General features: G+C 41.4%; 1 protein-coding gene and 1 pseudogene across 2 annotated transcripts in view; both read right to left on the reverse strand.

Moving 5' to 3' along the window:
- The window catches only part of Mapk1 (mitogen-activated protein kinase 1), a 102,060-nt gene that overhangs the window by 6,412 nt on the left and 69,942 nt on the right, over nt 1–25,706 (reverse strand). Inside the window, exons 7-9 of one of the 2 annotated variants that reach the window (XM_027924243.2) lie at nt 21,985–22,094; nt 18,536–18,661; nt 10,828–12,474 (exon numbers count right to left, since the gene is read on the reverse strand). In XM_027924243.2, the coding sequence (XP_027780044.1) occupies nt 18,545–18,661; nt 21,985–22,094 (227 nt within the window). In that variant the 3' untranslated portion in view covers nt 10,828–12,474; nt 18,536–18,544. Of the gene's footprint in view, nt 1–10,827; nt 12,475–18,535; nt 18,662–21,984; nt 22,095–25,706 lie in introns of those variants that run through there. The other variant, XM_071618374.1, reaches the window with a different exon arrangement.
- On the reverse strand, nt 3,445–3,873 carry LOC114083134 (10 kDa heat shock protein, mitochondrial pseudogene; annotated as a pseudogene).

Below are 25,706 nucleotides of genomic sequence, written 5' to 3' on the forward strand. Positions count from 1 at the left end.
TCCAAAACTGAAAGCAACTCAGATGTCCTTCACTAGGTGAATGGGTAAACAAACTGTGGAACATCCATATGATGGAATGTTATTCAGTGATATGAACAAATTAGTTATCTAGACATGAGCAGACATGGAGAAATCTTGAGTGCATATTACTAAGTGAAAAAAGCAAGTCTGCTTTTTTTTTGCATTTGTTTCCATACACAAAACACTTTTTTTTTTTTTTAAAGAAAAGGTAATGGCAATAGTAAACAACTTGTGATTGCCAGGAGTTGGGGAGGGAAAACCAGGTATGCAGAGGATTGGGGGTAAGAGTGGGGTAGATATGTGGAGCTTTACATATTATCTGCTCAATGATTCAAAAAGTCTAAAACTGACTAAAAAAAAAGTAAGATATGTACAAGAAGGGAAAATTGGCCAGATTTTCTGAAGAAAAGAACATTCACAGGAATCAAGAGGTATCTAAAATGAGATTTGATAACCACAGTGAATGAGATATATAGGGATCCCTGATATCAGAGGATTTTGACAAAGGAGTATTAACTGCTCTCAAGACAAATGTTAGAGCCTGAAAAGCAGAAGAAATCAGGAGTTCCTCCACTCATAATGGGTTTATCCTGATAAACCCTTCATAAATTGAAAGCATCAAAAAGTATATCATTATTATTATTTTTAAGTACTGGGGAATGAACCCAGAGGTGCTTTACTTCTGAGCTATATTCTGGGCCCTCTTTATTCTTTAATTTTGAGACAGAGTTGCTAAGTTGCCCAGTTTAGCTTTGAACTTGCAGTCCTTCTGCCTCAGCCTCCTGCATCTTTGGGATTACAGGCATGCTGCCACAATGCCTGACTTCAAAATTGTATTTAATCCATTTAACCTACGAACATCCTAGCTTACAACACAGCACACTGGAGTGTTGGTTGTTTCCTTTTGTGATCTCAAAACAGCTGCTACTGCTGTTCAGCATCATTGTGAGAGGATCATATTGCATGTTTTCCAGAGAAAACATCAAAACTCACAATTCAAAGTATGGTTTCTATTGAATGCGCATCACTTTTGCACCACTGAAAAGTCAAAAGATTTTAAATACAACAAAGGTATGCTGGGGACCTCCTTAGTTGAATAGGCAGCCTGAGGTCTGCTTGTTATGCTAAGTAAACAAATCAATGCATCAATGAAAGAGGTAAAATGAAAGACTTTTTTGTGGATGGCAATGTTCTGGAATTCTCAGAGTCTCTATGCAGGCTCCATGCTTGCCATCTGGTATGCCTGCATGAAATGCTTTCTAGTTCTAATGATTCCCCTGCCCTGCTTATCAGAGTAATTATAAAGTATTAAAAAACCTCTTGCTTGGGCTAGGATGTGGCTCAGTGGTAGACTGCTTGCCTAGCATACATGAGGCCCTGGGTTCCATCCCCAGCACCAAAACGACAAAAAATACCCAAACAAGCTAAAACACCAAAACAACAAAAAACCCTCTTGTACCTGTCAAGAGAATGCTGCATCTTAGAAATTCCCTGGTATACAAGGAACACTACCTGAATCCTGGATCACAGGGACACCCTTCATCTGGCCAATCTCAGAGGCAGGGCTGCCATGGCAGAGCTGGGGAGGTCTTGGCCTCCATCCTGGGTAAAGCTTTGCCTTCCTGCTCCAGCCTGAGGGGTTGTGGTCCTGAGCTTTTCCTCCAATGTCTGGTTTGTTTCAACACTGGAGTTAGGTCTGGCAGGCTCATGCTGTGAATTCACCCTGGCCAAGAAGTCCTGGCAAAGGGTCCTTGGGCTGAGGTGCAGAGGGGCAAGCCTGGAAAGGTCTGGGGTCCATAGGTGGTAGCAGCAGCAGCAGTTAACACTATGTAGACTCAGGGCCTTTTGCAGGAGACATTCCACTTGGGAGATCACACCATCTGATTTCTGTTGTGTGTGGTTGCTGCTTGAGGTAGGACGGAGATAGGATGTTGAATGGAGGCTGCTGCTGTGCTGTTCATTGGCACTGAAGACCAGAGCAGTGGGGCTCTTTCAGGGGCCTGACAGGGCCTCCAGAAACAGAAACATACCCCTGCTCTCTCCAAGGAAAAAGAAAACTCAAAGCAAACAAGACACACAAGAAGGAAAGGAGTGAACTAGCAAGCCACTAAGAGGCAGGGCCTGTCATCAGGCAGAGGCCCAAGGCAGGGAGGGTCCTGCCTGAAATCAGCGAACCACTGAGCAGCAGGGTCAAGAGCGGAACATCTCTCTTGGACCCCAGGCTTTCTGAGCATCCTAGTAGAGATCTTTCTCCTTTTAAAATCAAGCTAGTCCCTGGCATTTGTACAAAGACCGGGTCTCATCATAGTTCAGCAGCAAGGAAGCCTCACAGGGATGCTACCCAAACCCCAGCTGTCCCTGAGATGCCCTGTGGTGGTATCTCAGGGGTGTATCTGCTTTCCTTTTGGAGCTCCTTTGCCAGCAGAGATATTTTGCTTTCATCTCAGATGGGGCATTCTATGATGACAGCCTGTTCTTAAATGAAAATAGCAGGTGCTTGCACAGGCATGCAAACCTGGGTTAGCATGTCAATGTCAGAGAGGTAAGCAACAAAGGGTGGCCAGAGGGTGTGTCCAAGCCAGTTTCATGTGGCCTCAAGGTTCCTGTGTGCTTGAGGATCTCCCTTCCCTTTAGAGGGATGCCAGAGAGAATCAAGGTGGGGCTTGTCCTGGGCCCCTGCCTTCCAGGGTCCAGGGAGGGATGGTTGTGTTGAAGTGCACTGACTGTTGGCTTCTAGTGTCCCCAGCCTACATCATTGGTCAGAGAACAGAGAAACAAGTCAGAGCTGAGGCATTTTATTTACTCTTCAGTCAATGACCTCATTGGCCTTTTTCTCCCCTTCTGAATTTCATTAAAATGTTCTTTGTGTGGTCTGCATGTGACTGGCAGCAGTGGGCTCTTCCCGGAGAATTTAATAGCGAGGCCCCTGTAACTTCTCCTTGCCCCATGCTTCTCCCTTTGGAGAAGCCCTTTAAATGCTGTGCTCCCAGACTCTGCTCCCAGGGGTGGAATTTGATAACATTGATCCCTGGTGTTAATTCCCCTAATGCCTTCCTACCACACTTTCTCCTTTTAAAATCTGCTTTGGTCCCACATTTCCTTCCCAATCAACTGACACAGACAAGAGGCAGCTGCCCTTGCTGATTTAGATTTTTATTTTCAATCTAGCAGTGATTACATTTTCTAATACTGTCGAAGTTGGTACCTTTAGTTCATCCTTGTAGATATTTTCTTTGAAGCCCCTATGGCATTGTAATGTTTTCAATTTTTTTTTTGGGGGGGGGGTACCAGGGATTGAACCCAGGGGCACTTAACCACTGAGCCATATCCCCAGCCCTTTTTTTTTTTTTTTTTAAATCATTACATATTTTATTTGGAAATGTTTACATAAGTACAGGGAAACTAATTTTTTGAGTCAGTGGATGTTATTAGATTATCATCAGTTTATTATAAGAGACGAGGAAATTATTTACATGATGAAAGGTTTCAGCACTTCAGTGGAATGAGCAGCTTCATAGGACGCCATTTCAACAGCAATTTGTTTCAGTCTACATACTTTCCAAGAATGTCACCATCTCTAAATAAGAAATAATCCTTGTCATCTAGAACTACTGTGGTGCCTCCATTCTCTGGGAGAACTTTATCTCCAACTTTCACACTAACTGGCAGAATCTCCCCACCCTTTCCTTTAGAGCCTGATCCCACAGCTACTACTGTCACTTGCAATACTTTTCCTTGAGATTTTTCTGGAAGCATAATGCCTCCTTTGGTTACAGTTTCACATGCACTCCTTTCGACCAATACTCGGCCAAAAAGTGGAAGAAACTTTCTAAGTGCTTGTCTGGCCGTGACTCATGCCACTGCAGCTCGGACTCTGCTCTCATGCCACCGCCGCAGAGACCCACAGTCCGGCCCTTGGAATACATTAAAAGGCCTCCCCAGCCCTTTATTATTATTATTATTATTTTTAGTTGTCAGTGGACCTGTATTTTATTTATTTATATGTGGTGCTGAGAATTGAACCCAGTGTCTCACACATGCTAGGCAAGCACTCTGCCACTAGCTACAGCCCCAGCCCCCCAGCCTTTTTTTGTATTTTATTTAGAGACAGGGTCTCACTGAATTGCTTAGGGCCTCGCTAAATTGCTAAGGCTGGTTTTGAACTCGCAATCCTCCTGCCTCAGCCTCCCAAACTGCTGGGATTATAGATATGTGCCACCATTCCTGGCCGATTTTTCCCTCTTTATAGTTGTTAACTAAAATTGAATGCCTAACTACTGCAATACTGCTGCCTTCCCCTCCTTGTTTATTTATATGGTTTCTCCACTGGTCTTAACAATTCTTCCTGTCCTTTTAAACCAGGAGGATGACCTTACCCAACATGACAGGCTCTCCTGCATGGACCATGAGATGGGCAGGTGACGTGTGCCCATCTCAATCTGTAGTGGAGGTGCTGACAACCATTGTGGCCTTGCTGTTTCTTTGATTGCTTGTTCTTTTGTGACACATTTGTTCTTCTCTCTGGTTTCTCTCATCATCTGATTCATAAATAAAATGTTCTGGCAGAATATTATGCTATTTGGTGGATGGCAGATAGGTAAGGGATGCAGGTAGTTTTTAGATTTCATTTCAGGGAAGGGCAATAGTGATAAGTATTCAAAAATGCAAAAACCTGAGCATGACATATTACCAAGCTACAGTCCCAGCCCACTGGCTCTTGGAGCTGTTCTCATGTCTCTGGTGTATGTCTCTTGCTGAGGTCTTGGATTATGGTTGGTTCCATCTCAAAAAACCCACATTTCCTAGCTTATTAAAGTCTAGCCAGCTCCCCATGAAGTGGGAATACTTTATAATTTTAAAAGGAAGTAATGGCACTTTTGGACAGAGAATAAAACAAATCTCTGGGCTTAGGGGAATGTAGATTTATGGGCTGGTAATGTGGCCATTGACTCCCTGCCTGCCTCTTCTAAATTGGCCTCAGAGTGACCCTAAAGGGGGCTGAGGATGTAGCTCCGTGGTAGCATGGCTTGCCTAACAAGGTTCTGGGTTCAATTCCCAGCACTCTAAAACCAACAACCATGGAAAAACAACTAGAACAAGGATCATCTATGTGTGGATAGCCTGTGTGCCTATATTGCCAATCTGCAACATACCTTCCTCCAGTGCCTTGTACTGGGCTTGAGAGCTATGGCCCTGGTTCAAGTGTCCCAGGTTGCACAACTTCCACCCCCTCTTGCTCTTTCATATGCTTGGCTTCTATTGCCAGATTTCCCACCACACAGATGTGCCCTCCTTGGCCCAATAGGCAGCTTCCTCCTACCATTTATGCAACTGACAACTGGTTTCTGTTACCTTCTGGTCTTACTATACAAGACAGGTATTGGCTCCCCTGCTCCTTCTGGCCATTCAAGAGTAATCCTTCCTGACGGAGAAATTTTGGACTGGGTAGAGGGTAGTGAGGGGAGGGGAGTGGGTAAGGAGGTAGGAAAGATGGTGGAATGAGACAGACATCATTACCCTAAGTACATGTATGATTACACAAATGATGTGACCACATCATGTACAACCAGAGAAATGAAAAGTTGTGCTTCATTTGTGTACATTGAATCAAAATGCATTCTGCTGTCCCATATAAGCAGTTAGAACAAATAAAGAGTAATTCTTCCTAATTCCCAATCAGGTGCTTCTCTTATCTAATATTTTAATTGAGAAGGTCCTGAATTCTTGGGCTCAAGCCATTGTTTTGCCTTATCCTCAGGAACTGACTGCTGGTGTGTGCCACTGTGCCTGGCCCTTACCTAATATTTTGACTCTTTTTTCCCCAAGTTTGTGTTTACAGCATTCTTGTTCTAAATCCTTGAGCTGAAACTGCTGGGCTTCCTATCCTCGGGACCCAGACCAGCACATCACAGGCTGTAGTTCCCAACTGTGTCCCATCACCTGAGGGTGAATATCTTATACAAAGAATTCCCTTAAACTATTGTCTTTCGGAAGAGGAAATTAAGAAACAGAATGAAGGAAGAATTTCCCCAAGCATCAGGGATTAAAGATGTTTTTCATTTCAAGCAAAAAAGATCTTGCCTATTTTCCATGTTTGTCTGCACCACTATAATGGTTCTCAAAGCCCATGAGAAACTTGATGGCCACTCAGAGTGTCTGATCTTCTCAGAATGGGAAAGTTGTTTTTAGATAAATTACTTTCCACGTTCCTGTTATCATCAAGCTTTTAAAATCACACTCTATGTATCACCATAGAAATATCACAAAGATACTGGACATAGGTCTTTTTGCCCTTTATATAGATGAAAAGCTCTCCCCTCTTTCTCAAACTTACAACTCCAGGGATTCTGTGAAGATGGAGGAAATCCTTGATGCAGCCGAGCCATTTGCTCTGCAGGTCTATGGCAGGAACTCAGTAAGTGTACGCTGAATTGATCTGAAAGCATATTAGTAAACTGAGGCGAGACCCATGGTTTCTTCCACTCAATGACTCGCAACTGAAATCGAACAGGGTCTCTTTCTCCTGGCTATCCATCTTTTCAAATTGGTGCTGGGGATTAAACCCAGGGCCTTATGCACACATCCCCAGCCCTCCTACCTACCATCTTAATATCACTATCCACAAAGGTGACACATCCAATGCACTGATCTCACAGCCCTACCACAACAAATTTCTGCTCCCCATATACAGTTCAGGTTTGTTTCTTCATTTAAATAATAAACAAACCTGAAAACGAGGCAGGTATCTGTTCAGTCTCCCCATCATGTCTGCTTCGTGTATGCAGTGGGTGTTCACCATGTGATCTCTACCCATCTACTGCAGCTCCTTCCCCCTAGTCCTATGGCCTCAGTCTTACCACTCCATCTCATCTCCTTGGTCCTTCCCTTTGCCCCGCCCAGCTAATGATATATATGAACAATGTCCTATTGCATCACTGAGGCCTCTCTCAGTGGTGGGCAGTTCTCATTTCCACTTCTTAGGAGGATCTTCCTCATCCTCACACACTTCACCCAAAAAGACATGTTATGGGGCATGACCTGTTTCTTCCTTTTTACCTATGAAATGAATGTCTTTAGCCATCCTTGGCCAGACTCAAAGAGTGAGGCTGTGTCCATCTCCACCTCCTTCTTCCCCTTGGCAAGCCCAGTCCCAATCCTCCATCTCCTCTTCCCTGATAGTGCCTTCCTCTTAGACTCACTCAGAGGTACCACTGTCCCCTCATAAAAACTCATTCCTTCACTGCTCCCTTTTGGATACCCTCACCCTGGGGCCTCAGAGGTGTGATTCCCTCCTTGCTTCCACCTCTCTGTGACCCGTTGCTTGGCTTTATTCTCTCCTCTCTCGGATGACCTGAAGTGACCTCTGCCCAGCTCTAAACACTTGGTTTTGATTAAATACAGCAGACAGTCCAGATGCTGGTCTACTGCCAACCAGAATTGGTATGCCATTACTAAGGAAGGAGCTCATTATCGGTAAAGTGGGGAAAACTGTTGATTATCAGCTTTCTGTGAACAGACTGTGACTACTTTCTATTGGATTTGGACAACAACAAAGTGTTAACCCACCAAGGAGAAAGTGAATGTTATGTACCCTCAAGTGTTTCAAATGTCCCCTTGAAAACTTCCAGTTTAGGCTATATTTCCCTGAAGAAAGTTTTTGGATAGGTTTTCCTTTCTCAGATCTATAGAAAGCAGTTTCTTTAGTAAGTAGACATTTTAATGCTCTAACATTTAATGAAATTAAAAAAAAAAAAGCACTTAAGAAGACTTGCTGTTTACTGAATTCTTGCTTTGAGGTAAATCACTTGAAATATATTTTTATAATCTTTACCACATACAAGGCAATTTTGGTTCTGCTTCATAGCTGATGGTCTGCCATGGAGAGACTGAAGCACAAACAAGTAGGAATGAGCAACCCAAAGCAGAGGGTCAGGCTGAGAACCTGGTTTAGGGGCCTGTGTTTTTTCCTACAATACTACATCAAAAACATTTCCCACCAGGGCACATGCCTATAATCCCAGCAATTTGGGAGGCTGATGCAGGAGGTTCACAAGTTCCAGGCCACCTTCAGTAACTTAACAAGACCCTGTCTCAAAATGAAAAAGGGAGGGGGATGTAGTTCAGTGGCAATCTGGGTTCAATCACCAGTACCAAATAAACAACAACTAAAAATTTCTGTCTTGTGAATAAGTCACTGCATAATGCTCAATACTGACATGAATCAAAATGTCTAAGACTCACTAATACAGCTATAACTTCTTGGTCTGAAAAAAGAGCTGCCCCCATACTAGGACTGCTGAAGATAAGGGTGGGAGGCATACAAAGAGAGGACGTGGGGAATACCTTCCTCTCCCCCATTTATACCTAAGGAAATGTAGAGGACTAAAATTAAAACCCCTTTTTGACTCTAGAGAACCAGCTTATGATCCTATCACTAATTGACATAAGCAAAGCCAAAGGAGGAAGGCTGGCTTACTTGCTGTAATTAAGGCCTAGACGATTTCATACTTTCACATGTAAAACTGCAATTAAACTATACATGCACAGTACTGTTATTTTGGTAACACAGGGACACAATTTAATGATTCTAAGGATTTTTTTTTGTAGATTTTTTTTTTTTACAAGTCAGGTGCCATAAACATTCAAATAATCCATCTTTTAAAAAGTACGTTTACAACATCAAAAGAATTAAGATGAAATATAAACCTTTCTACTTACAATTTTTATACAGATTAACCAAATCACAAATACCACAAATAAATGTTAAGTTGTAGCAATATAATGAATAAACATTCAGATTCTTAATAAAATCTTCCTTTAACATTTTTTTTAAACTTACCATTATACTAAATAATCTATGCAGAGTTTTGGGGTACAATACCAAGAAGGCACCAACAGTACAAAGCAGATACAAAGCAGTTTCAGAACTTTCTGGAGTGCTCTACACGGATAAACAGCACAAAAAGGCAACAAGCTTAAGCTAAACCTGGTATAACCCTAGAGAATTCACTCAGAATTCACTCTGGATTCCCAGTTGTTGCTGATCCATCATGTCGAGTTGGATGACAGTAAGAGAAACCACATCCTTACTCCACTCTTACATGCTTCTCATCTGCACTATAGGAGTATCTTGTTTCAATACCAGCATAACAATTTTAAAGCACAAATGCTTTAAAAATGTGTAAGCAAAAGGATTGCTCAGATTTTCAAAACCACTACATTTACAAAAATATTTCCCTTAAACTTGGGATTGCTCCAAAACATTGATTTACAAATATAAAAGTATTATGGAAGGACCCAAAGCGTGTGCATATGTATGTGTGTATTAACATACAGTTATCATACTATATAAAAGTTAATTAAAAAACCATATTAACATAAAAGCAAATAAAGATCAAAGTCTCCTCTGAATGGGCTGAATATTATGTGGCATGTGGGTGGTTTACCTTCATGATTCCTCAGAAACAACTACTGGTGAGCCATGTATAGTTTACTGAAGCTAACAGTTTTCTCCACACCCACTGCCTCTGCCTGAAAACAGCAGAAATGAGTGTGAACATACCACACCTGCACACAGAACATGATGATATTTGTTTACCCAGATTCCATTGTGGTCTGTGTTTCTCTGTAAGCTCTAAAGACTGTCAGGGCAGAGTCTTCATAATTGGTTCTCACATCTATCCCAAAGGCTTATTGGCTGGCTGTTTCATACCAAACAGAATGTCTTGGAATGTTTCAATGGGAATTTTTTGCTTACATTTTAGACACCAAAAAAGACATCCATCAGAAAGCTTATCTGAGCATGCTAATAATGGAGGCATTCAGCATCACCAATATGAATTGAGATGACATAATCTGTACATATTTAGAAATATAAAACCAAAATGATGTGTCTGTTATACATAATAACTTGTAGTTTCACAGGTACCTTGGTTATAACAATTCTCTGACCTGTTAAACTACATTTCACATGATATTAATGAAAAGTATACCACTTGTGGCTACAGTAATTCAACAATGCAGTGAGTGGTTTCATGCCAATCTGATTCCACAGTACCAACAAAGAGGATGGCAAAGAGCTTGTAGCCCCTAGATATTAATAAGCAGCCAAGGCTAGTTTTTCTACCTAGAAGATTGCAAATTAAACTAATAATATTAACATTGCATTAAAAAAGTACAAAGAAATGAGTAATAAAACTGCCAATGCTCTTTTTAAAATGAAAACTGACTTATTTATCAATATATCAAATAACAGTCAAATCTCTGTATCCTGTCAATGCTGCATGGACCATGACATGGCAGCTCTGAGTATGTAAGTGAAAAGTTAGTTATGTATTTTTAGGGCAAGAATCAAGATGTGATTCTTATTTCTAAGGATGAGTCAGCCATCTTTCTTTAGTCACATGAGGTGTGTCAGCATACTTGGCCAGGTGGCATGCACCATGTGGTGCTGGGCAGCTCTTCCCAGCACTTGGCTGTGCTAGCAACAGCTCTGGGGCATATAGGCAAGCCCCTTTTTGGAGGGAACCAGAGATTCCAACCTGAGATGTCTGGCTTTTGTCCCCAGGGTTTGACAGACTTTTTTGAGACTTAATATTTGAACAAAGAAACATGTCAGAATTATCTGCTGTGCAGAGGGAAAAAGGCCCTTTGTAAGCCACCTCATGTAAACTGAAGTGTGGGGCAATGCCTAGGGTGGGGAAGTGAGGCCCATGGGCACTTCTATTTGGAGCACAAACAGAACCTGTTTTGTCCATTCAGACACACTGATCCAGAGGAAATCAACACTGAATCTTAACATGAATGTGAAGATAAAGATGTACATTTATTTCCATGAATTACAAGTGCATTGCTGTTCATATTAGCAGGCAGTCTTTATATAACCCATTCTCCATTGCTGTCAAAAATAAAAGAAAAAAAGAAAAATAGGACAGCTGAGAGACGAAAAGCAAAAAATAGAATTATTTTCCCTAAATGATCTGCTGGATAGCATTTTCCGTGGAACACAACTCAGAGGTAACAATAGATTTTTCATTTCAATCATAGGCATGTGGCACTTGGACAGTCATCTCTGCACAGAAAGCTGTAACAGTCATGCGAGGGTACAGTAATTATTGAACAAGGCAAATTTCTCACCACAGAGAGCAGTGGGGGAGTCAGGAGGCACCGCACTGGGACAGAACACCGAGTCAACTCCACAGTACACAGTGGCAGAACAAATACTTAAAGAGATTAGGAAAATATGGAGAGCTCTGAACATGACTTAATGCTAGCTTCAGCTTCTTCTGATGGTCTTAACTCAGCAGTATCAGAAATATTTAAAGAGTACTTGATGACAGAACAGTGCTTCATGTCATGAGCTCATGAAGGCTTTATTACAAATTGTTATATTGTAGGTTGAAAAATAAACTTGAGATGCTGACATGCTATAGAAGGAAAAAGAATTGTACACTTTCTCATTAAAGTTGCAGTGTTCCTCTCTGCTAAATCCTCCAGCATTGAATGTGGTTACTGAAATAGTTCAGGGTATATATGCACCGGGTATGTGGAATTCCATCGTGGATCAGCCTGCTCACTACTTCTCCAGAAACATTCCATAGTACTGTCACCTTTTGTGTCTCATCAAATGCTGAGCACAGCTGCCATTTCAAATCTTTTTATGTAGGTTTAGCAAACAGTAAGTACTGCATGTAATACATTTTGACAAGTGTTATACCTCTATAATTGTTATAAGTAACCACAGTAAATCTGCAGAATGACATTGCTGGGTGCAGTACTTCCTTTCTGTTTAGAATGACTGAATTTTCTAAAAGCTGGGCAAATAGCACATACCTTAAATATGTTAGTAACTAACATGATATTAGAAAAGACACTGACAAGTGCTCCCAAAGGATTCCCGAGACAGAAGCACTTGCTGTAGGCTGCAATGTCATCCAAGGTATTTCCATAAGCTCTGGGGGAAAGTTACAGTCAACAGATGAAGTGCAAATTTGGGGCTGTCACTGACTTAAAGTGCCCTAGGTAGTAGCCTTCCCTATCATAAAGATGCCAGTGACTAGAGCCAATGTGGAAAGACTCTTGCTCTGGTGAGGCTGCATGGGTCAGTCAGCAGGGCATCATGTAGAAAGGATTCAGGAGTGGGAGGAACCACTGCATCTTTCAAATCAGAAAGCGATTAGTGACTAAAGCAACGGTAAGCAGTACGTGCATTGGAAGTACATACTGCTGCCAGTCACCGGTGGGTGACACACACAGGGGTGGCCAGGAGGAATTCTCTGGACTGAAGGAATTCTTTGAAAGCATAAAAGCCACAACTACCAGAAACCGCCCCTCCGAACGGCTCAAAGGAGTCAAACTGAATAAGCCATGACAGGCTGGAGACAGGACCAGGGGTCAAGAACTGGAAAGAAGAACATCGATGTCTGAGCACGTCCAGTCCTCTGATCCCTTGTCCTATAAAAACACAAATAAACCTGGGAGTTAGGACTGAATTATGTTAAATCAACATCAGCAGCATTACAAAATGGAGAAGTGAAAAAAATGAACATTAATACGTCATCGTCAGCATCATGAAACAAAAGTAAAAAAAGCAAAAGGGGGAAAATTACTACAAAAAAATCACTTAATTTACACATTTGTGGGCATGTGTAACACATGGCAATTTTGAAGGGGCTGGTGCTCTGCCCAGACTTCAACAGCACCTTTCTCAGACAGTTCTCAGAGGCTTTTTTTCATAACAATCATAGGAAAGACATACAGGCACTGACATACACAGTTAGGTTGGCTTCAGTGTTCCTGGGATGCCCTTTAGTAACCACATGGTATCCATCCAAAGTCAAGAGGCTTGGCCCTCTCTCTGTCTCCTATTCTTATTAAGCCTCTTTTTTCTCTGAATGACCAGGTAGAATTAAGTCAACTGCACTGACAACAGAGTTTGTGTTGTTATTAATGCTCAAATTTTCTCTGAAAGCTAAACCTGGTGCTGGTGGACAGCAGGGGTGGGATTCTGGAAAAGTAAGCTGGGGCTGGTTCCCAGAGGGTCGGAACATGAATATCTAGCAGAGGGCTAGGGATGTAGCTAGGTGGTAGAGCACTTGTCTAGCTTGTGTGAGGCCCCAGGTTCTACCCTCAGCACTGCTATGGCTTTCACTTGCCATTTAGGAGTTAGGGCATGAAGGATGGGTGTCATGGTCCAACTAAGGACAAGGAAATGGACTGAGGGGGAAGTGGCTCTTGCTGTTTAGAGGTACACATCTTAAGTTGCAGCCAAACCTACTGGCTCCCCTAAGTTAAAGATGCCCTAAGATGCTTTTACCTTCCAGGAAACCACAGGGAGATGAGATTGATAGTCCCGAGTAATTAATTTCTGAGAAAGTTTGTATCACTAACAGGCAGAAGAGAAAGAAAGATGAGTATTTCATCTTCACAGTCTCATGGCAGGGGACTGAGGAGATGGGTCTAAGTGAGGATGAGGCATGTCACAGGTACTGACTTCATATACCTTTGAGACTGGTAACTGAGAACATTTCCACAAGCAAAATACAATGAAATACTCTGATCCTTTAAGACCCCACACAAATACTGGCCCTAGCAAGGGGGGGGGGGGGGTCCCTTGAGAACTTCCTCTACCAAAAAAAAGTCCCCAGTGTGCACGTTTTCCAGTTTTTTCTAGCTTCAGCAAAGTAGGTGATCAGCACCTCTATATAACTTCCCTGTGTCTTCTACCTGGCAGGCTTTCTGATTTGGAGCTTTTTATCTCACGTCTATAAGGAAAGGAACTCAGGAACATGTTCCTTAGTGTTGTGAACAAGTCCCAAGACCTCTCTAGGGAACAAGGTTAGCGGGAGGCAGTGTTGATCGATCATAAGAAAATGGCATCTTAAGTCTACAATGCCTGAATCCTCTGCTTAGTTTTGCACTGATGTACAATCTTTATATATATATATATATATATAGTTATAGGTGGACACAATACCTTTATTTTAATTTTATGTGGTGCTGAGGATCAAACCCAGTGCCTCACGTGTGCTAGGCCAGCGCTCTACCACTGAGCCACAACCCCAGCCCTGATCTACAATCCTGAGCAAAACCCTTAGGTACTCTAATCTTTTATTTCCTTAATCATAGACCTGCAGTGTGTGCTGACTTCAGAGAGTGCTGCTGTGACCACTAAAATGAAATGCTTATGAAAAGAACCTGGCTGGTAGGTTACAGATTTCCTAGTCCCACCTTCCCTGCTGGATTCATTTTTATATTCCAGATGACTAAACTATAAGTCAGTCTAGATGTTGAAAACTTCCTTTGAAATACATGAAGAAAATGGATTGATGGGTAGATGGAGGAACATATTAAGGGGGAAACCAAGCATAGTAAAACAACTGCAGATAGCCCAGTGTAGTGGTGCATGCCTGTAATCCCAGTGGCTCAGGAAGCTGAGAAAGGAGTATTGCGAGTTCAAAGCCAGCCTCAGTAAAAACGAGGCACTAAGCAACTCAGTGAGACCCTATCTCTAAATAAAATACAAAATAGAGCTGGGGATGTGGCTCAGTAGTCAAGTGCCCCTGAGTTCAATTACTGATAATCCTCCCTGCCCCCCAAAAAGAAACCCTGTAGAATCTAGGTGGTGGGAATACGGGTGTTTACTTTAAAATTCTTTTAACTTTTAAGAATAGCTGAAAACTGCCATTTAAAAGAACAATGGAAAAGACCAGGCTCTAAGTACATAATGAGCATCTGCGTGCCTCATGTGTGCCTAGAACAAAAGAATGACACCGAAGTGATATACTTGCCACACCTGAATTCAGAGTTGGAGTGCACCTAGTGAGAATCTTGTCCCTGTCTGTAATGCTAACTTCAAAGGGCATTTAGTCAGCAGCCACATCATGTAGCCCCAGGAGTACCCTGGCCAACCATCCCATTGGTCTCTGCTTGCAAAGTCCTTTTACTTCCTTGCTGCCCTTACAGTCTCCTGAGATAACACTTCAGGATGGGTAACTACTTGTGAAGGAGATTTAGCCTCCTTAATAAGGCAAGGGCTATGTCCTGGGCTTGGCCCTCTCTCTGCAGACTCCTCCTACTTATTAGCTCGAGGCTGTGCTTACATGCTCTACCATTCCTGGTTTAGTACTACTGTGTTCCCTTTCCCACCAGTAATCAAGATTCAGCATAGCACAAATGCCTCACTCTATGATGCTTAGTTTTACTTCTGGGGCCTGTTGTGCCCTTACTCACCTCTGTTATAGTACCTCTGATCCTGAGTTGCTCTGGTTATATGGTTTCTCCCCTGCTAGATTGGGTGCTCCTTGGAGGCCACATGTAGGCCTGTCTGTTCTGTTTATTCCTGGAGTCTGACAAAGTACCTGGTACAGACTAAGTAGAAATGTGTCTGAACTAAGACAAGGAAGATGGGGAAAATCAGAATCTACTCACTAGTTTAAGAAAAATAACCTGTGAAAGGAATCATGAGGGAGCCCTTGTTTTTCAGGAGCATGAGGAGGGTAGTTTCCTAGATTTCAGAGGCACTGGATGATGTTAGTGGCTTTGGCTCCACAGTCTCCCTGAGTCAGTGATAGTAAGGTCTCCTGATGAGAAGTGTCTGCAGTCTCTGACAGCTGCAGTTATAGTGAGTTCCCCAGCATCCTCACTTGATCAAGGACTTTGGTTAACAACCTCTTACTATTTTAGCTGGAGAACAGGAATAGCTTCCTGCAGTGACCAATCTGTAGTAATTCCACTTTCCCTCTTGAGCCCTTCTAGCACCTCTGATCAATCACCTGCCTTTTGTGTGGAACACCTGGAGTGGCTTCTGCTTTCCAGCCTGGGAACTGACCAACAGAGTCCCAGGGATCCCACAGCTTGAGGTATTGTTTCCAGACCCCAATATGATGATAAAAACAACGAGGAGAGGATGGATATCTACCTAATGAAAACCTCAAAGGAAAAAATCACTGCCAAAACCACTATTCCAAAACTCCACCCTTGGCCTCCTGTTCCAACACAACCTCAATGCCACTTTGGCCATTTGTCTGCAGTCTCTGCAGACACATCTGCCTGTCAAGGGATATCTCTGGCTCCTTCCATGTTGCTTCCATGTAAAGCACTTCCCCCTTCCTCGCAATTCTTTACTTCCCTGTCATTTCTAGGGTTCTGACATAAGCTTTATTCTCTTCTCCTCTCACCATATGTTCTGGAAAATCCAGATTTGTATTTTCTTTTTTTGTACATTTTTAAATTTACCAACATTACCACCTTGTACTGTATTCCTGGTGCAGTTTCTATCCAGGTCCATATAAATCCCTCTAATGGATCAGCTTAGCCTTTACCTCCTTGATGAAGCTTTTCCCAGCTTTGCTTGCCCATACTCCTGATCTGAACAGAGAACCGTGTTTGGACTCCCTTGTGGGAAGCATTAATTACAGAACTAGGTCTCCACTAGGAGTTTCTCAGGGGCAAGCACCTAAATTTCCATTTCTTTTTTATCCGTCTCCCAAAAGAGGCAGATACAGAGGACTCTGTAACACTCTGTAACTCTTTGGATTTGCTAAACTGGTGGCTGCACTTTCCATGGGAGGAAGGGAGTCCTGGAGTGAACCCTTTTCAGAGAGATGCTCACATACGGCAGCAAGAAAAAGATAAGAATCAAAAGACAGTCTATTATACAAACAAGCAGTTGCCAAATAATTACATTCATTACTCTTGAATAAAGAAAGGAAGGACTTTCAATTTCTAATAAAAAGTGTGTGTGCGTGTATGTGGTGTGTGACTCCTACAAGTATCTAAGTAAAACTCTCTGAATTATTCAAAAATCTAAATTAAAGGAGGTGCTTGGAAATGAACATGAACCAATGGAATCTTAAGGAACAGAATGTTCTAAAGACCAAGGGAAATGTGGGGCCTGATGGTGCACACCTGTAATCCCAGCAATCTGGGGAGCTAAGGCAGAAGTACTGCAAATTTGAGATTAGCCCTGGCAAGTTTGAGGCCAGACAACAGCAACTTAACAAGACCCTGTCTTAAAAACAAACGAACACAATGAATGCTCAGCAATCAGACTGTTACTCTGAGCACATGGCTGGCTCCTCTCTTTGGAAAGTGGTGAACCCGATGTCCATGTTTCCTAGCAAGTACAAGAGTTACCCTGTGCACATACCCCTTCTGTACACACTGGTACTATGCATCTAAAAAAATGAAGTTAAGTCAGGCACAGTGGCACATGCCCGTAATCTCAGCAACTTTGTAGGCTGAGGCAAGAGGACTGCAAGTTTGAGGCTAGCCTCAGTTGCTTAGTGAGACTGAATCAAAATAAAAAATAAAGGCTGGGGATGTAGCTCAATGGTAAGAATGCTTACCTGGTATTCACAAGGCCCTGGGTTCAATCCCCAGTACTACCAAAATCAAAAACAAACCCAAACCAAACCAACCCATTAAGTTAGGTTGTGAAAACTTATGTCTTCTTGGGACTCCATGCATCTTCCTTCCTTTCCTGACTATTTCCCATGTCCAGTCTTCATGATTTTTCACTCTCATGCTCCTTGTCTTCCTAGCACTTCACTGGCTTATCAGTGTTTCTCTGTCCTGACTGGCCACTGTGTGTGTACTTAAAGTCACTGTGTTTACTGCATGAAATTCTATGTTCTTAATTCTTAGAGAAACATTCTAGGTAGCTGGGGATGGAGCTCAGTGGTACAGTGCTTGCCTAGCAAGGCCCTGTGTTCAATCCCTAGTACTGGGGGGAAAAGGGGAAGTCCTAGGGCCTCAAAAGTTGCATGTTAAAATTTCCCAATGTTTAAAATGTCGTATAAAGTAAAAAACCTAAAATTTTCAGGAACGAAGGCCTCAAACTTATTCTATCCCATGAATTTATTTTCTCAAAAAATAATCAGGTTTTTGGGCTGGGGATGTGGCTCAAGTGGTAGCGTGCTCGCCTGGCATGCGTGCAGCCCGGGTTCGGTCCTCAGCACCACATACAAACAAAGATGTTGTGTCCGCCGAAAATTAAAAAATAAATATTAAAATTCTCTCTCTCTCTCAAAAAAAAAAAAAAAAACAAAAAACAAAACCAGGTTTTGGAGCTGAGGCTATGCTCAATGGTAGAGCACTCACCTAGCATGGGTGAGGCACTGGGTTTGATCCTGAGCACCACATAAAGATAAATAAATAAAGTTACTGTGTCCATTTACAACTAAAAAATATTAAAAAAAAAAAAAAATCAGGTTTGTAAGTCCCCTTGTGCCTAAACACCAGTCTTACTGTAGCTATTACTCTAGAAACTGTCATTCAAACTTCATGTCACTGTAACTGTAGGTCAATATAAACTGCCAGAAATTAAAAAATTCCAAGTATATTCACAATGGTGAAAGACAGAATGTATTTTCCCCAGTTTTAAATTCAAAAGTGTCAGTATACAAATGTATATTTAAGTAAAGAGGAATACATTGAATTCTTTTACTTTCTAATGACACTTATATTCCCTCTCCTTCTCTAGGGTTAACTATGTGGTTAAAGCTCCAGGTACCTGACAAATTTAAGATCTGTATCCTGGCTGAAATCTAGCAGTCTCTTCAAAAATGAGTTCTTTGAGCTTTTCCTTAGGTAAGTCATCCAATTCCATGTCAAACTTGAATGGTGCTTCAGCGATGGGCTTTAAGAGAAGACAAAACATTTATTAGTCAAAAGTTGTTCTTGTTCAGGCAGTAATTTACTGATTAGATTCATAAAATGACTCTAAATTACATTCTGAAATTTATACAACAAGATTGAAGTCTCATAAAACCTGAGAGCACCAGGGCTTGGAGTGTAGCTCAGTGGTAGAGCACATGCTTAGCATGTAAGAGGCTTTGAGTTTGATCCCCAGCACCATGAAATAAACAAAAACATCTGAGAGTTCTGATAAACATTGTATTTGTGCCCATACTCCTGAAAGCACCGTTCTCATAAGCATTTAATAAATGGACTGGGGGGGTAGGGATGTAGTGGTATAGCACCAGCCCACCATGCACCAGGCCCTGGGTTCAATCCCCAGCAAAACATACACACACCCACACACAAACAAAGCAACTGAACCCATTTTGTTTTTTTGTAAACTTATCACAAATCCCAGAATAACTTGCAAATGTTTCAAGGTACTGGATGTTGTAATAACAGAAATGTGCTGTTGTGGAGGTGGTATGTTTATATGATCCAAACCCATGAGACTAAAATAAATGCATTTGATTAAATTATAGCATCTTTGTTATGAGGAACGATTATAGAGCTGTTAAAAATGAAGCTGCAGCTGGCTACAGTGGTACATGCTCGTAATCCCAAAGACTTGGTGAGATCCTGTCTCAAAAAAAAAAAAAAGGGGGGGGGGGGCGCTAGGGATGTAGCTAGGCACAGTGGCGCACACCTGTAATCCCAGCAGCTTGGGAGGCTGAGATAGGAGGATCCTGAGTTCAAAGCCAGCCTCAGCAACTGCAAGGCACTAAGTAACTCAGTGAGACCTTGTCTTTAAATAAAATACAAAACAGGGGGGCTGGTGCTGGGGCTGAGTGGTAGAGTGCTCGCCTAGCACATGTGAGGCCCTGGGTTTGATCCTCAGCACCACATACAAATAAATAAAATAAGGGTTAAAAAAAGAAAAGAAAAGAAGAAAAAAATATATACAAAATAAGGCTGGGGATGTGGCTCAGTGGTCAAGTGCCCCTGAGTTCAATCCCTGCTACCAAAAAAAAAAAAAAAAAAAAAAAAAAGGCTAGGGTTATAGCTCAGTGTTACTGTGCCTAGAGTTCAATCCCCAGTAACTGACAGCCCCCCCGAAACAAAAGCTGCAAAGATGCCCATGTTTTGCATTTGCATTTAACAGAATGAACACTAACCCTACTTTAAAAATTTAGATATAGAAACATAAGATTATGAAGGTAATATTCCAAAATTTTACTAAGAACTGCAACTAGATTAAACGATTAAAGAGATCTTTTAAAATATCTTTCTCCAAGTTTTTTGCCTTTGTTTTTTCCTGGTCCTGGAGATTAAACCCAGGACCTTACGCATACAAGGCAAATGCTCTATCACTGAGTTATATCCCGAGCCCCACACATTTTTAATTTAATTCTTACCATACTGTATGCATACTCAGAAAGTTATTTAAGAAATATATAAACTGTTTAGGTCAAAGAACCTCCATATATACTGAATGACAAAGATAATTAATTACATATTTATTCATTTAGTAGTTAATAGATGGACAGAATGCTTTTATTTTATTTTTTTAGGGTGCTAAGTATTGAACCCAGTGCCTTAGCACATGCCAGGCAAGCACTCTACCACCCAGCCCATATTACATTTTTATTTAGGGGGGCAGTACTGGGGACTGAACACATAGCCTCAAGCATGGTAGGCAAAATTTCTACCACTGAACTACATTCCAGCCTCTACATTTTGATTTTTTTTTTGGTGCTGGAGACTGACATGGGTCTTGCACATGTTTGGCAAATGTTGTACCCCTGAGTTACATCCCCAGCACCTATTTTTAAATGTCCACAAACTAATGCAATGTTAAAGAACTAAGCTGAGGGCTGGGGCTGTAGCTCAGCGACAGAGCATTTGCCTAGCATTGCTGAGGCACTGGGTTCGATCCTCAGCACCACATAAAACTAAACAAATAAAGGCATTCTGTCCATTTATAACTACCAAAACAAAACAAAACAAAAACAAAACTAAGCTGATGATGATGGCAACTGTCAATCAGTGGTTGAAAAGACCCCCAGATCTCACCCACCTAATCTTCATGAGAACTTAAGGGGGAGGAAGTATGAACCTCAGATACTATAGTATGCTTTGGCTACTTGAAAGGGGAAAAGGATTCAAGTTCCAAGAGAAGAACAGGTAGCTCTCTCTGGAGGGTGATCTGTATTTGGGATCATACTAGGAATCTTACATATAGGTGCACTGCCCAAACTTGTTGATTAGGACACAGAATCTTTAGCTCACAAGGCCAGGATGAGACACATTTTCATCTGTTTCCATGTCACTGACTGAACTGTAGTATCTCTGCAAACTGCCTCAAGTATTTTTTTTTTTGGTGGGAGATGGATGTGGAAGGGGAAGCCAATTAATAAATACTCCCTTGTTTTGATTTCTATCTTCTTTCTCTGTATCAGCTTTTAGCTTTGCTAGTTTTTCATTTTTCTTTTCCATTTTGTCCTGTAATTTTAAGATAATACACTTGCTTCTTTCCTTTAAGAAGAGGATGTGGAGGCTTTATTTTCTATTTACGTAAGCTTCAACCAGAACAATCTAAACTTTTGGCTCATGCTGAATTTTTGTTAACCTCCAGAGAATAAAGGTTAAACTGAATCCATAGAGGAACCAGAGAAGTACAGTAAGAGAACTGTCTTGGAGTGAACAAGACACCAAGTCTCTTTCACAGGGATGTCTAGTCGGCTCTGAAGAGCTGCACATGCCCCTCTGGTCACATTAAATCTCTCAATAAAACAGACTCTTGTGGCCTATCTCCAGAGAATGGCATACCCAACACAGAGTTGCCAGGCACAGTGGAAACTGTCTAGACTGACTTCTCACTCAGTGTGTTGCCTTCCTTAGCAGGCTGCCAACTCATCTCCATCCTCAAGGTCAGTACATTTGTCTTTTCCTTCTCTGGACCATGTCAATGGTCTCCAGCCTCAGTTCCCTGCCCTCTACATACTCTACATTCCACACTGGTGAAGCTATTCCCCGTTATCCATGTACTGCCCTGGTCCCATCTACTGCAGATGACTTGGAGGAAGTCTTTTGAGGTAGAAAGGTAGGTCTTGGGGACAGGGATCTCAAACTGTGTCCCACAGTGCTTGTCCTCAAGGTAGAGGAGGTAAATATGTTGGGAGGATCAGGTATGCAACCATAACCTCACAAGCTGAACATGGTTAGGCCTGTTGCTCACTGGTCTACATCCCTGAACAAGCAGCCAGGAGCATGGACTCTTACCTCATCACTTGGGTCATAATACTGCTCCAGATATGGATGGGCCAGAGCCTGCTCGACTTCAATTCTCTTATGGGGGTTGAATGTCAACATTTTGTCCAGTAAATCCAGAGCTACAAAGATAAAGGTTTTATAATGTGAGAAGCAGAAGTATTCACTAAAATACTTTCCATTTAAGTAAACTGATCCATAAAAAATGAAATGAAGCATTACTGAGGGGCAACCAGCTAGCATACTGAATGCCTCTGCTGACCACCAATCACAGATTTCAATGCTCAGCAAGATGGAGTGGTTAGACAAAGGCTAAAAGTGGAAGATGAGGACACAAACTTACATTTGCCTAAAAAATGTGACATTTTCCAAATCACTGATCTGTAGTTATCGAAAGCAAAGTCCTCCTTTCAGATTAACTCTGAAGTCATTTTTGCTATGGTCATTTTATCCATCAACACAAAGGAAAGGCCTCTACAGTCATAAAAGACAATAGTCTTTTCAGGTCCTGGCTAACAGTCACGTGTGACCCACAGGCTATAGGCTTACTACTTCCTAGATGGGAGTCTTTCTGGAAGGCCCAAAGTTAAAAGCACTCTTTTGATCTGGCTAGGTGTAAAGAGTTGAGCATTTCCTTTGCATCAGAAGCCCAATAGGAGGATCAAGTGCAGATCAATGGGAATGGAACATATGGGCAGCTAATGAGAAGCCTACCCTAGCCTCTGTAGTTAGTGACCACCTCAGGTCATGACTGTGGCCAAAGGGCAAGGTTAACACTGCCTGGGACAAAGGTTTGGGAAAATATAATGAGATACTTCCTGTATTAGAAGGAGTAGAATTGTACCAGAGACTGAAACCAGGGGGGTTTACATGGAGCTACATGTCCAGCCCTTTTTATATTTTATTTAGAAACAGGGTCTTGCTGAGTTGCTTAGGGCCTCACTAAGTTGCTAAGGCTGGCTTTGAACTCAAAATCTTCTGGCCTCAGCCTCCTGAGCACTGGGATTACAGGCATGAGGAGTAGGAATTCACAAGAAAAAATAGATGCAAGAAAATACATTGACTGGGGGTGATGGTACATGCCTGTGATCCCAGCAGCTTGGGAAGCTGAGGCAGGAAGATCAAGAGTTCAAAGCCAGTCTTATCAACTTAGCGAGGTCCTCAGCAACTCAACAAGACCCTGTCTCTAAATAAAATATAAAAATGGGGGCAGGGGGGAGGCCTGGGCCTGTGGCTCAGCAGTAGTGCACTTGCCTGGCATGTGTGAGGCACTGGGTTCAATTCTCAGCACCATATATAAATAAACAAAATAAAGGTCTATCAACAACAAACCAAAAAAAACCACCACCACCACCAAAAAACCCCACAAACACATGCATAAAAGAATACATAAAAATGGGCTGGGGATTTGGCTCAGTGGTTAAGCCCTTCTGGGTTCAATCTCTGGTACAAAAAAGAAAATATTTATGTATACATTACGGTTTTGAAGATCAGGTTACAAAAGGCTCTTCTTTTAAAAACATTTTGACTCCTTTCATTTAACAATGTTTAGACCAATGGTTTTCAACTTAAGCAGCAGGTTCTCTCTTCAAATTAAATCCTAACAGGAGAAGCCTCAAAATATGGAATGGATAAAAAAGGAACTACCCGATCTTTTCTTGAATCCTAGTTCATAGACCTTCAGGCACCCCTGAAAAATTCAAGGCTCAAGTATGAGAACCTACTGCAAGTCTGAAAAACTACTAGTCAACGACAAATACAGTTCTTTTTTTTTAATATTTTTGTTTTAATTAGTTATATATGATAGTAGAATGCACTTATGAACTTTGATATATCATACATAGATGACTCATTTTTCTGAGTGTACATGCTGCAGAATCATATGGGTCATGTAGTCACATATATACATATGGTAATAATGTCTTTTTCCTATCTCCACACCCCCCCCCTTCTACCTAATCTAACGTTATTCTTCCCTAGTGTTCCCCTGCCACCCCACCCCGCCTTATTGTAAAATAGCATCCGCACATTAGAGAAAACATTCAGTCTTTGATTTTGTGGGATTGGCTTATTTCGCTTAGCATGATATTTTCATCTCCAACCATTTACTGGCAAATGCTATAATTTCACACTTCTTTCTTCCAAGCTGAGTAATATTCCACTGAGCATATGCCCCACATTTTCTTTATCCATTCATCTGCTGAGGGACATCTAGGTTAGTTCCACAATTTAGACATCTGAACACAAGTTCTTTATAGAGTGTAAATTATCTTAAAACAAAACAAAAAATATGTACAAGCTTAATGAAGTTTCTTTTCTAATAATGATTATTTCTTACTTTATTTTAAGGTGGCAATGTCAATCTTGCCCATCTCAAATTAGTACACTAAGACCTAAGAGTAGAATGGTAAAAGATCATTTAATAATCAAATGTATATGGTACACTTTAATATTCGTGATCAGTTTAGCTTACTTTCAAGAAAAGTTTTAATCATTTATTCATTAAAAAAAGTCAATCAACTCTTGAAAGTAGATAAGTAAAATGTCCAAAGTGACTTCTTGTTTACTAAATGAGGGTCAGGGAGGTATTCTGTTGCCTGAGGTTATTGTAAGGGTGTGTGCAGGGCTGGGGCTGTAACCCAGTGGCAGAGTGCTTGCCTAGCATATGTGAGGCACTGGGTTTGATCCTTAGCACTACATTAAAAAAATAAATTAAATAAAATAAAGGCATTTTGCTCATCTACAACTACAATTTTTTTTTAAAAAAAGGAAAACAAAACAAACAAAAAACGAAATAAAGGGTATATACGTGTGCATGTTCACATATGTTATACACACAGTTCTGACCCCCCCCTTTCAATTTCCTTTATTGAATGCCACCATAGGGCCAATCTCTTTTTTTTTTTCTAAAGAGAGAGAGAGTGAGAGCAAGAGAGAGAGAGAGAGAGAGAGAGAGAGAGAGAGAGAGAGAGAGAGAGAATTTTTAATATTTATTTTTCAGTTTTCGGCGGACACAACATCTTTGTTTGTATGTGGTGCTGAGGATTGAACCCGGGCTGCACACATGCCAGGCGAGCGCGCTACCGCTTGAGCCCCAGCCCCAGCCCCCAATCTCTTTTATTTAAGAAAAAATAATAAATGTCATAAATGACACATTGGACATAATAAAGAGAACTTTTCTCATATCTAATAAGTGTAAGTGGGTGCTGTATTTAAGAAAAAAAACCAAATAAACCAGACAATGAATTTCTACAATTCATTTCAAATTTATTTGTGTCTTTGTCTACAATCTTTTTAATACATATCTAAAATGTACTTTAGGAAATTATGGAATAATGACACTTTGCTTTATATGCTAGAAAACATTTTGGAGCAGGGATCTCCAGACAGGTTTGGCCTTGACTGAAGCAGTCTGGCCCAGCAGAAGAGGTGTTCATGCCTGCAGCTGTAACAAAGGGTCTTCAGATTGGTGAGGTTTAGGAGGAGGCCCTCTTGATAGTCAAGACAATGCCACATGATGGTCAAGAACTCAGATACCTCCAGCTCAAATCCTAGTTGTATCCAATACTTGGTAGATGTATGTATGAGAATTCTTAGATGTATCATGAGCTTTAGATTCCTATTGTCAGTAACAGGTAATAAGACCTAACTTACTTCCTGCTTTGGACCATCCCTTACCACAAAGAGCTTCCAGATACTTTCCCTATGACTTTCTTGAGAGGCAATGAAGTCAT

This window comes from Marmota flaviventris, chromosome 1 (genome assembly GCF_047511675.1).
Source record: "Marmota flaviventris isolate mMarFla1 chromosome 1, mMarFla1.hap1, whole genome shotgun sequence".
Taxonomy (NCBI): domain Eukaryota; kingdom Metazoa; phylum Chordata; class Mammalia; order Rodentia; family Sciuridae; genus Marmota; species Marmota flaviventris.